Source organism: Orycteropus afer, unplaced genomic scaffold (genome assembly GCF_000298275.1).
Source record: "Orycteropus afer afer isolate SDZICR_OR568_19922 unplaced genomic scaffold, OryAfe1.0 scaffold00300, whole genome shotgun sequence".
In the NCBI taxonomy this organism is placed as follows: domain Eukaryota; kingdom Metazoa; phylum Chordata; class Mammalia; order Tubulidentata; family Orycteropodidae; genus Orycteropus; species Orycteropus afer.
Genome location: NW_006921887.1, coordinates 574,868 through 587,900, shown reverse-complemented (window position 1 = coordinate 587,900; position 13,033 = coordinate 574,868). Strand labels below are relative to the sequence as shown.

At 38.2% G+C, this 13,033-nt stretch overlaps 1 protein-coding gene across 1 annotated transcript in view; it reads left to right on the top strand.

Annotated features, from left to right (window-relative positions):
- Positions 1 to 13,033, top strand: part of CPLANE1 (ciliogenesis and planar polarity effector 1) — a 231,606-nt gene that overhangs the window by 149,046 nt on the left and 69,527 nt on the right. The window contains exons 43-46 of the mRNA XM_042782397.1: positions 3,846 to 4,010; positions 6,285 to 6,315; positions 7,026 to 7,157; positions 8,803 to 8,979. Of these exons, the coding sequence (XP_042638331.1) occupies positions 3,846 to 4,010; positions 6,285 to 6,315; positions 7,026 to 7,157; positions 8,803 to 8,979 (505 nt within the window). The remainder of the gene's footprint in view (positions 1 to 3,845; positions 4,011 to 6,284; positions 6,316 to 7,025; positions 7,158 to 8,802; positions 8,980 to 13,033) is intronic.

The window sequence follows — 13,033 nt, the reverse complement described above, 5'->3', positions numbered from 1 at the left end:
GGGATGGGACAGTGTTTCGTTCTGCTGTGCATGGGGTCGCTATGAGTCGGAAATGACTTGATGGCACTTAGCAACAACAACAACTCAATTTCTCTGGTTTTCTGTCATTGGTGTTCAATGCATCAAATCTATTCTTTAGATGGTCTCTAAATTCAGGTCATACTTTTGCTTTTGTGGACTTCTTTTGTTTGTCTTTGACTTCAACTTGAACTTGCATATGAGCAGTTGATAGTCTATTCCGTAATCAGCTCATAGCCTTCTTTTGGCTGAAGATGTTGAGCTTTTCCACTGCCTCTTGCCACAAATTTAATTGATATGATTCCTGTGTACTCTGTGTGGTGAAGTCCACGTGCATAGCCACTGTTTGTGTTGTTGAGAAAAGGTATTTGCAATGAATAAGTCATTGGTCTTGCAAAATTTCATCATGCGTTCTCCAGCATTATTTCTATCACCAAGGCCATGTTTTCCAGCTACTGGTGATTCTTCTTTGTTTCCAACTTTTGCATTCCTGTCACCAATGATAATCAGCACATCTTGATCTCATGTTCAGTCAATTTCAGACTGCAGAAGTTGGTAAAAATCTTCAGTTACCTCATCTTTGGCTTTATGGTTGGTGAATAAATTTGAGTAATAGTAGTCTTAACTGGCTTTCCTTGTAGTCATATAGATTTTATCCGATCACTGATAGCACTGTACTTTAGGATAGATCTTGAAATATTCTTTGTGATGATGAATGCTGTGCCATTCCTCTGCAAATTGTCATCCCCAGCATAGTAGATCATATGGTTGAATGATTCAGAATAGCCAAATCCAGTCATTTTAGATCACTAATGCCTAGGTTATCTATCTTTATGCGTTCCATTTCCTTTTTGACAAGTTCCAGCTTTCCTAGATTCATACTTCATACATTCCAGGTTCTAGTTATTAATGGATGTTTGCAGCTTTTTCTTCTCATTTTTGAGTTGTGTCATATCAGCAGTTGGAGGTCCTGAAAGCTTTACTCCATCCATATCATTAAGGTCAGCTTTACTCTGAGGCGGCAGCTCTTCCCCAGTTGTGTTTTGAGTGCCTTCTGACCTGAGGGGCTCATCTTCTGTCACTGTATCAGTGTTTTAGGGCTATTCATAAAATTTTCTAGTAGTATATCAGACAGTGTTTCACTGCTATTCATAAGGTTTTCATTGGCCAGTTCTTTGAGACGTGGATGGTCTCTTCCTTCCTCTAAGTCTGTCTTAGTTTAGATGCTCCCTGAAACCTGTCCACTATGAATAACCTTGCTGGCATTTGCAACACCAGTGGCATAGCCTCCTGCCTCATAGCAACGTGCAAGCCACCACAGGACAACAAACTGACAGACAAGGTCATCTCCAAACTGCTGATCCAAACTGCTCTGCTCATTTCCTAGCCTCCCTTGAAGCTGCTCCAAACGCTGCTTCCGGCTCTCTGCCTTCCACCTTCAGGGCTGCCCTGGGAAACCCTATGGAGGTAGCTATAAGTCAGAATTAACTTGATGGCAGTGGGTTTTTTGTATAGTTGTTGTTTATATCTAGTTTCTCTCACTCATTCAGTCTTACCACCAGACACATGAAAAGATGCTTAGTGTCATTAGCCATAAGAGAGATGTAAATCAAAACCACTATGAAATAACATTACACTCCAGCTATGGTGGCTAATGTAAAACAAAACAAAACAAAAAGGCACAGAAAATAATAAACATTTCAAGGATGTGGGAAATTTGGAACCCTTATCTATTGCTGGGAGCTCTGGTAGCGCAGTGCCTAAAGCATTTGACTGCTAACCAGAAGGCTGGCAGTTCAAACCCACCAGCCACTCCTCTGAAGGAAGGTTGGACTATCTACTTCTTTAGTGATAGCCTTGGAAACCCAAGGAGGGGTCACTATTAGTCAGGACCGACTCGATAGCAGTGAGTTTGGTTTGGTATGGGTTCATAAATTAGACCTTCTTTTTTAATCTTTTCGTAGTTATTCTTGAGTTTTCCACATTCATAGTTGGGTTAAAAATTAAACGCAAGTATATCTACATCCCAAACTATGTAAAAACTTTAGAATTTTAACATAATCTGTTCCTCTTATCTTTTATTGTATTGTTTTCTAGTAGTTTGTATCTACCTTTTTTTTGCTTCTCCCTCTCCAGTTAATCTCCTTGTATTTTATTTTTATAAAGTCAGTGCTTATTTAGGAGCTATCAGCATGTTTGACAGCTTTTTGGCACTCAGTTGCTTCATCATGGGTTTATCTTTAGCAGGGTTCTGTAGGTTGTGTGTGATTATCTTTGGAGTGTTTTTGCATTGCTTCCTGCTAGCATTGAAGCAGAAAAAAATCAGGACAAGTTGTAAGGAGAGGGGCAGGATCCCCAGCCAGTTGAGAGTATCTCTCGCACTAATGGCTGAGAGACCAAAGAAATGACCTGGAGTCCATTCACTGTAACATGGATTTATTGGTACTTACTTACAGGGAGTCTGGGAGCCGGCAGGCTGGAAGGACAGGAGAGGAAGAGGGAGACAGACAGAGGAAAAAAAAAACACAGTCTTAAAGCTACAGGCAGTTTTATACTGAAGTACACAAAAGGGGCACCCTGCCAGGCTTACCTGACCTTCAATTCTCATTCCTGCATGTTTGCATTCCAAGAAATAGAACTGTGGGTCCAGGTGTCTGTGTAAATCTCTCAGGACTATTTCAAGGTCTGGTTCACAGACTGGCTTGCCAGCAAAAACAATGATCAGAACAGGGCAGCATGATAAGGACCTTTGCTATCCGTAGGTATGCAAAGTGTTTAACCTACACAAGTTTTTATATAAACTTCTTGGCTTGGAGTTAAGTACTACACAGATAGTATAAATGCAGAAACCATACCTGCTTGTGGCGGGAGTGTGGTTTCATTGCTCATGATTGATTTATTTTTCTCCCACCCGTTATTCAGGCAAATGGACAATGTCTCTGTTGCTTCTCCAGGGCAGGCTTATTATCTCCATATTATGGACAGAGCTGTCCTCCAAAGCTCTAGGCTATGTACAGGTAGCTCAGCCCTCCTCACTGTAATCTTAGAAACCATGTCTCTTGTTTCTGTGTGTACTGCCCTATAGCATTGTATATGCACTGCCGTGGAGTCGGATTGGACTCATAGCGACCCCTCCTTGGGTTTCTGAGGCAGTATCACTATGGAAGTCAATTGTCCAACCTTCCTTCTGAGCAGTGGCTGGTGGGTTTGAACTGCCAGACTTCTGGTTAACAGTCAAATGCCTTAGACTGATAGCATTGTATACTTACTGCTTTACCTTGATTTCTCAATTTAGAAAGCTCGGTGTATATTTAACTTTTTTTATTTTTAAATTTGGCCTTTCTGTGTTTTTATAGCAGGATATGATCCTGTCTACTGTATTTCAATCTGCTATGTTTATTTGAGGAGCTCTGGTAGCATAGTGGCTAACGCACTTGACTGCTAACCAGAAGGCTGGCGGTTCAAACCCACCGGCCACTCCTCGGAAGGAAGGTTGGGCAATCCTACTTCCGTAGTGATACCGCCTCGGAAACCCAAGGAGGGGTCGCTATGAGTCGGGGCCGACTCGACAGCACATAACAACAACAACAACATGTTTATTTGAAGTTGATAGTAAATTTAATTCTTTTTATAATTATGGGAGAGTTTAATTTTTATTTTAACATTCATATTAAACTCATTATTTAGTAGAAAACGATCAGAATATATTGCAAACTTCTAATATATTTGTGTTGCATCTAGAAAGAATGTTAGCTAATTGATATATCTTTTCCATGTGATATTTTTCTCCCCATTTTCTCTTTATTGTATTATATGTTCTGGATTAGTACCTTTCTTAACTCGTATGGATAAGGAAGATCAAGGTGACAAAGAGGAGACTTCAGGAGCTGAGTTTTCTGTAACAGAAAATTACCCTAGTCTGAAAGCCAGCGTGTTTCCTCCTGCCGACTCAGCTGTCAGCCTTTCCACTGACCAGAGTACAACTTCTGCTGGTATTGTCTTCCTTCATTTCATTTATACTCTTATTTGCCATCGTATTGTCACTGAACAGTGTTTATGGAGAATATAATTATGAACAATGTATGAAATCTTTTGTAATATTTACTGATTTCAGAGAAAAAGAACTTAGAAATTATATCATTGACATAAAGACCTCTGTCATCTTACACCTTCGTAAGATACACTGTAGCCGTGCTTCATCTCTACATAGCATAGGAATTGTTAGATATAAGCTATTGAAAATACTGGAATATTTGATTTTTTATTAAAATTGAGAAATCCACACTCTTTACCAAATGAGAACTTTGAGTTTTAATTTGCTGACAGAGTAATGGCTATCATGTATTGAGCCTTTCCTATCTGCCAGATATTGTTATTTTCCATCCATCAACTCTTGTTTAAACCTGGCCTGTGAGCTAGATAGCATTATTGTTCTCAGTTTATAGTTGAGGGTACTAAAGCTTAGAAAGGTTTAGTGCCACTTTTAGTTCTATTTCATTTGAAGCTGGCATTTAAAAATATTATCCTTTAGTTATATGAATAATCAGGTATCATAGATAAAACCATTGAACCATTGACAATAGCTTGGAAATTTTATTTATTTATTTTTTCCCTCAGATATTGATGGTTAATAATGACAATTTTACTCAGTGTTTATAATATTTTTATTATTATTACTATTCAAGAAGTATAACCAGTAAAAAAAAAAAATGCTATTTTTAATTGGCATTACTGTTATTTCAACAGGGCATAGAAAAGAAAATTTATTAAGAAGCTAGTTTTAAATCATATAATTTTTTCCTTAAGTTCTTCCTAGATTCCATTTGTATTTTAGTTGTCAACATATAGGGATAATAATTTCCTCTTCATAGAGCTGTTGTGAATATTCAGTATCTTATAAAAGCATCTAGCTGAGAATTTATTTGATTCCTGTAGGTTCTTGCTTACTGATAGCTTTCTCTTCTCTCCCAAGGGGGAAGATTGGCAAATGAGGTTAAACAGGACTCATGGGCTAGGTTGTAGAAGGTTCTAATTACATATAAGAAGTTTAGATAGTTTTATTGTTGGGACTCATTGGAAAATTTTGAGCAGAGAAGTAAAATATTTTGAGAAAGACTTGGTGCAAGGAGCCCTGGTGGTACAGTTGTTAAGTCCTCAGCTGCTAATCAAAAGGTCAGTGGTTCAAACCTACCAGTTGCTCCACAGAAGAAAAGATCTGACAGTCTGCTGAAATAAAGTTTATAGGTTAGCAAAGCCTATAGGGTCACTGCGGGAGCTCTGGTGGCATAGTGCCTAAGGCATTTGACTGCTAACCAGAAGGCTGGCGGTTCAAACCCACCAGCCACTCCTCGGAAGGAAGGTTGGGCAATCTACTTCCGTAGTGATACTGCCTCAGAAACCCAAGGAGGGGTCTCTCTGAATCAGGTCTGACTCAACAACACGTAACAACAACAACAACATAGGGTCACTATAAGTCAGAATTGATGACTCATAACAGCAACAAGAACAGACTGAAAGTATAGACCAGTTAATAATCTATTAAATTATTTTCACCTGTGAAATGAGAGCTTGGGCAGTGTATGGGAAAGGAAAAGAGAAGCAGGTGGATGTAAGAGGCATTCTGAATAAGTATGCAGCAGCCAGAGGCTAAGTGGATAAAAAAGGATAAGGAGAAAATGAATGCTGTTTAATGTTGTCAGAGACAGGCAAATGACTAGGTTTGATGTCAGACTCTAAAGTACTCTGAGTCCAAATGTTTAAAGTGATGCTAGGATATATGATTGACCAAATCCAGCATTGTTTTATACATGGGAGTGGCGTTTGGATGAGAGGGTTAGGCTTGAAAACACATGTAAGAGCCTTTCATTTAATTACATAGTTAAAGTTAAGAGAGTGCATCTGTTCACTCTGAGAATGAAGAGGAGAAAAAAGCCAATGACTAGACTTGTTAAATGTTGCCCATTAAAGAGCAGAGGGACCTTGCCTAGTGAACAGAACAGGTGAGCAGAGTCTGGAGGAGAGATTTGCAAGAAGTGGTTAACAGTTTCATGTGGCACCAAAAAAGTCAAGAATGAAGACAGTTTAAGGACTTTGGGGACTCAGTGTAATATCAAGAGTAGGGAATGCAGGCTGGTGACAAAGGCAGGCCCAAAAGGTAAAAATGTTTCTATTTCTTCTTATATAATATCTTAATCAGGTTAATAAGTGAAAGAAAAAAAAACTGCCCTGCAATTTCTATTAATAATGTTTCTTTTTTTTTTTTTAAGGTGTGAATAATAGTGGTGAATTATTTGAGAGGTAAGTATTCTAGGGGTTTTAATTCAAACTTTTATTTATTTAAAGTTGGACATAAATGATGTGTTCTAGCAATTTTGTTGTTCATATGTATGTGAAATTCTACATTACACATCTTTTAGTGATTTGTTTTTATTGTATTTTATATATATGGAGCTCTGGTAGCATAGTGGATAAGGCACTTGACTGCTAACTGGAAAGGTCAGCAGTTCAAACCCACCAGCTGCTCTGCAGAAGGAAGGTGGGGTGATCTACTTCCGTAAATATTTACAGCCTCAGAAACCCAGTGGGAGTCACTATGAGTTGGAAATGACTCAAAGGCAGTGAGTTATGGTTTAATTTATATATATATATAAAATGAGTTTTGTTATATTACATACCTTACTGTTTTACCATAGGTAGTAATTAGATTGGTATAGACTATTCTTGTTACATTTGCTTTTACTAAATATATTTTCAATTTCAGCAAGCAGGACCTGTAGAGATTTTCTTCTGGGCCTCACGTTTGATTTTGTGTAGAGTACCTACCATCATCAATTATTATTAGGCTTTTCCCCTGAGAAGAATTGCAATTACAGAAATAGAGGAAACAGTAGATAAGTTTATATCTGTCCATTTATCCTTCTGGAGAGCATAGTATTACATGTACATGATTGCTTAATGTAATGAGCACACACTGACTTATATTTCTCAAATTGCATTTGCCAATGAAGTGTTTCAGTAGATCCACTTCAGATGACTGGATTGACTGATATTGCAGATATTATTAATGACCTTATTACAAAAGATGGAGTTTCTAGTGAAGAGCTTGGCTTAACAGAACAACAAACTAAGACTATCTCCAGGTAAACTTTCATCCCATTGAAAATGTTTATGGCTTAAGAATGTTTGAAACTGGCCATATTTTAATGTGCTTTTTATGAAATAGATTCCAAGCTTAGAAGATACGTTTTCTTCATAAATAAATTTGATATTTCACTCCTACCTCCCCAAACAATATATAGACTGGTTTAGTTAACCTGGTACAGCACAGCTGTATCTTTAGAGTTTTCCCAAGGGCTGAACAGTCTGAATAAAACATAAATTTAAACCTATTTCTTCTTAGAAGTAATCAATGATTTAAGTATGGTAAATATTAGCCCTTGGTGTAAATCTTTAATAGCCTTTTCTTGGATCATTAGGTTGAAATGTTTTTTCTTCCAACTCCTCTTGGGCCAGGAACTGATGGAGTTTCTTCATCCTAATGGAATGAAGGCTGACTCTGCTCCTAAAGCTTCCCTGGCATGCATGCCCTTCTTGGCAAGCTTATAATAAGTAATCGGCCTATGAATAGCCAGCTATGCTTCTTTATATAGTTCAATTCAACTTATATCTCAATAAAATGTATTATAATTGAACAAACAAGGCTATTACCACTAATACATATATAAAGACAATGTTTATTTAATTAATGGAGTTATCTGCTATATTATGACTTCATTGTCAAAACCATATAGATCCTACCTCCCTTGTAAAACATATTTAGTTAGCTCCAATAATATATGTAGGAATTGGTCTTTTTTTATGTTTATGACTGTTTTATGAATATTTCATCAATATTCTATATGTCAAGAATTGGAATAAAAAGAAAATATGGTTTACTCTGTGCAAGGTTTCAGTAAAGAGCTTAAAGACTAAAAACAAAAGCCAGTCTTCAGTAGTCTAGAGGGAGCTGGCTGAGATGGAGAGTGCAGGACAACAGGACTGAATAAACACTGGAGGGTGTCAGGAGGAGGTGAGAATAATAGCTTTGCTACTTGGATGACTGAGTTGATAGTGATTTCTTTACCAAGATAGTGAATGCAGTGTTAGATATGTAAGCATATTTTCTTTTTATTCCAACCCTGTAAGCAGCCCTTATAAGCATAGCAGTCCCAGGCCTGCTGTGTTAAACCTGTTCTGCACAGGCCCCTATGAAGGAGAGGAGAAAGGAGGGTTGGGTACAAAGAGTCTCAGATTACAATGCAGTTCTAAGAAAGCTTCAGCCAGGTCAGTAGTGAGATGTCAAGCCAAAAGGAATCTTGTGTCTTGTAAGAAATGGGTCTGAGATTGTATCACCGCTTTGTTCAGTCGTTAGCCAGCCAGCCTATGGGAAGTGTCATATGGACATGAACGTAGGTGCAGTTCCAGAAGTGTAGGAAGCTGAGTAGTGTTTCCAAAGTTAGGAAAAGACCTACGTAAGAGAAAGTATAAAGCTGAAGGGAAAATCAATTGTGTCAAATGTTGCACAGTATGAAGAAGACTGAAAAGAAGAGGCCCTTGGTGACCTTTCTAAGATTATTTTCAGTGAATTTTAGAGTGATGGGTTAGAGTGAGTTTACTAAAGACCGTAAGTGTATACTGCTTTTCAAGATGGGCCAAAATCTTCCAAAATAAACAGCATTTAGTTATGAAAGTTCTCTGTATAACAAATATAAAAGCAAGTAATACCCAGCCTGTTAAATTTGTCAGAATTCAGCATACTTCTGGCAGATGTCCGCAAAGAACTGAGAAGGAGAGAAGAGAGATTCGTGTCTGGATGAAAAGAAAACAAAAAGAAAGAATGGCAGAGTACTTAAATCAGCTGGCAGAAAAGAGAGGGCAAGAGCATGATCCTTTCTGTCCCAGGAATACTCCAGTAAGTCTGCAGTATAAGTGTAAAGGAATTATCAGACGATGGGTAGTTTTGGGAGCTCTGGGGGCATAGTGCCTAAGGCATTTGACTGCTAACCAGAAGGCTGGCAGTTCAAACCCACCAGCCACTTCTTGGAAGGAAGGTTGGGCAATCTACGTCTGTAGTGATACTGCCTCAGAAACCCAAGAAGGGATTGCTATGAGTCGGGTCCAACTCCACGGCAGTGGGTATGGGTAGTTTTTTCTCTGGCTAATATTCAAGAAAAGGATTGACATAATTTAAATTTAATTTTGAATATTTTACTTGAGTTGGGGAAAGTTAAGAAATGACCCTACTAAAGTATGGTACGTTGTTCTACAAACTAGGTTCTATTGAAATGTCTTAAATATTTCTTATATATATTTTCTTAAATATTTAACCAAGTTGGATGAATGATTGGGTGACCAATTGGAGTTGTCCCTTTAATTTTGAATGAGATTCAGTGGCAGTTGAACAACTTTTTTTTTTTCCCCAATTTTTATTGTGATTTGGTTATAGAGCAAATTCATTTTCCATACAGCAGTTCATATACATTTTGTCTCATAACACTGACTGCAATTCTTCACAGTGTAACACCTCTTTTCTCACTTCTTCCTTGTAGTTATACCTTACCTGTGTCCTTCCCTCCCATGACTCCTGCCCCTGGCCCCCCAGCTGTCTCCCTGTGCAAACACTGCCCTTCTGCTCTCACATGAGTGATCACTCCAAGTAGTATATCTACTGATGTAAATATGCAGCCCATATGCCTGTCTGTTATTTGGTTGGAACTCACAGGAGTGAGTTCAATTCCAGACCTAAAGGGTAGCTAGGAGCCATAGTGTCAGGGGTCTTCCCAAACCCTATCAGACCAGCATACTGGGTCTTTATTTATGATTTTGAGTTTAGTTCCACATTGTTCTTCCACTCTATCCAGAACCTCCTGCACTAATCCTTCTCTGAATGGTTGACATTGGCCACCATCTAGTTTGTTCTTCTGGTCTCATGGTTATATAAGCTGAGGATTGCATGGTCTGCCAGTCTTGGACTAATTATTTCCATGCATCTTTGGTTTTCCTCATTCTTCTTTGCTTTGGAAGAGGAGAGACCCATCGTTGCATCTAGATGGCCACTTACAAGCTTTTAAGACCACAATTGCTACTCCCTAAAGTGGGATGTAGAACAAGGTTTTTGTGTAGTATGTTATGCCAGTTGAGGTTGATGTCCCCTGTGACCATGGTCTTGAGCCCTTAGGTCCAACTACTCACTCTCTCTGGGTAGCTGGCTGTGGCCAAGAGGTCGTCACAACCTTGTCACTGTCAGCTCTACTATATTCCTGGATATTCTAATACGCTTGTAGAAACATCATCTGCCAACCCTGTACATGATCATGGGCACACTACCCCCTGCCTAGACATACCTGATTGTTTAGCCTGTCCACCCATCTATCCACCTGTAGATCAATGCTTGCTGTCACTGACAACACAGTACTGTATATACAGCAGGGTTCATCTTTGTTTTCTGTACCTCCCAGGTACCTCTCTATGTTTTCTTCTTCCTCAGTGGCACCGTGTTGATCATTCACATTTGGTGCGTTACCCTTCCTTAACAGAAATCAATACTTGTCTCTACTTATCTAGCAGTGTTCCCTACCCCCCTCCAACCCCAGTAACCAACAAAGAAAGTTTTGTTCCATATATAAACCTTTCCTTGGAAGGAAGATTGGGAAATCTACTTCCATAGTGATACCGCCTTGGAAACCCAAAGAGGGGTCACTATGAGTCAGAAATGACTCGATGGCAGTGAGTTTGGTTTTTTTTTTTTGGTTCACTTTTTACAATAATGAACTAATACAATATTTGTCTTTCTGTGATTGACTTATTTCACTCAGCTTAATGTCCCAGTTCATCCATGTTACATGGTGTTTTGCAGATTTTACATTATTCTTTAATGTTGCATAGTATTCCATTGTGTGTATGTACCATAGTTTGGTTATCCATTCTTCTGTTGATGGGCACCTAGGTTTCCATCTTTTTGCTATTGTAAATAGTGCTGGAATGAACATAGGTGTGCATATATCTGTTTATGTCCTGGCTCTCACTTCTTTAGGATCTATACCTAGTAATGGGATTGCTGGATTAAGTGGTATTTCTAATTCTGACTTCTTAAGGAATTGCCATACAGCTTTCCACAGTGGTTGTATCATTTTACAGTCCCACCAGCAGTGTATGAGAGTCCCAATCTCTCCACATCCTCACCAACATTTGTTATTTTCTGTCTTGTTGAACTTTGCTATTAGTGGTGGGGCCAGATGGTATCTTCTTGTTGTTTTGATTTGCATCTCTCTAGTGGCTAATGACCGTGAACATTTCTTCATGTGCTTGTTGGATGCCTAAATATCCTCTTTGGGGAAGTGTCTATTAATGTCTTCTGTCCATTTTTCATTTGGATTGTTTGTCTTTTTGTTGTTGAGGTGTTGGTATTTTCTATAAATTTTAGAGATAAGTCCCTTGTCAGATATGTCATTGCCAAATATTTGTGCCCAGTCTGTAGGTTCTTGTTTTACTCTTTTGGAGAAGTCTTTTGAAGCACATAAAATTTAATTTTTAGAAGGTGCCATTCATTTACTTATCTTCTGCTGTTTGTGCATTTTGGGTTATGCTTGATAGTCTATTTGTGCCATAAGTTAGGGCCCCTAAATTTGCCTCAAGGAACTTTATAGTTTCAGGTTTCACATTTCAGTCTTTGATCCATCTGGAGTTAGTTTTTGTGTATGGTGTGAAGTATAGATCTTGTTTTACTTTTCTGCAAATGGATATCCACTTTTGCCAGCACCATTTGATAAAGAGACCACTTCTTGTCATTTAATGGATTTTAGCCCTTTGTCAAAAGTCAGCTGACCATAGGTAGATGGGTCTGTTTCTGGGTTCTCAATTTTATTCCACTGGTCTATGTGCCTGTCGTTGTACCAGTGCCAGGCCGTTTTGACTACTGTGGCTATATAGTAGGTTTTGAGATCTGGGAGTTTGAGACCTCCTACTTTGTTCTTCTTCAATAGTGCTTTGCTTGTCCGAGGTCTCTTTCCTTTCCATATAAAATTAGTGATTTTTTTTTTTCCACTCTTAAAGTAGTGTTTTGTAGTTTTCTTTACACAGGTCCCTGTTAAGATTTATTCCCAAGTATTTTATCTTTTTTGGTAACTATTGTAAATGGTATTGATTACCTTATTTCCTTTACAGCAATCTCTTTGCTGGTGTGGAGGAATCTAACTGATATTTGGATGTTGATCTTGTATCTTGCCATTATGCTAAATAAATCTCTCAATTAGTTTCAGTAGTTTTTTTGCTGAGTCCCTTGGGTTTTCTAGGTATAAGATCATACCATCAGCAAATAGGGATAGTTTTACTTCTTCCTTACTAATTTGGATGCCTTTGATTTCCGTTTCTTGCCTTAATGCCCTGGCTAGGACTTCCAGTACATTGTTGAACAGAAGTGGAGATAGAGGGCATCCTTGTCTGGCTGCCATTTGCAAGGGGAATGGTTTCAGTCTCTCTCCATTGAGAATAATATTAGTTGTTGGATTTGCATATATGCCTTTTATTATTTTGAGGAATTTCCCTTCTATTCCTATTGTACTAAGAGTTTTTTTTAAATTAATAATGAGTGTTGGATTTTATCAAATACCTTTTCTGCATCAATTGATATGATCATGTGCCGCGGACCAGCACAGTCACTGGGTTTGGCCTTATTACTCGAAGAAGATTATAGGTGAATAGGGAGTCGGCGAACTGGCTAACAGAAGACAAACAACTCAGAGGATGCTTGCAGCTGAGAGCGTTTATTATGCTTCAAAGCCATATTTTTATAGTATATGTTAGTTCCTTTTACAAAACCACCATCTGTTTTGATTTCAATCAGTCAAGCAAGTCAAAAATAAAGTGGAAATGTTTCAAAATACAATAAGAAACAGGAAGTGTCTATCTTAACATAATATCTTATCTTGTTAGTTACAAGTTCCTAAAATTATTACTTAACTATTTCTTATTAACTACT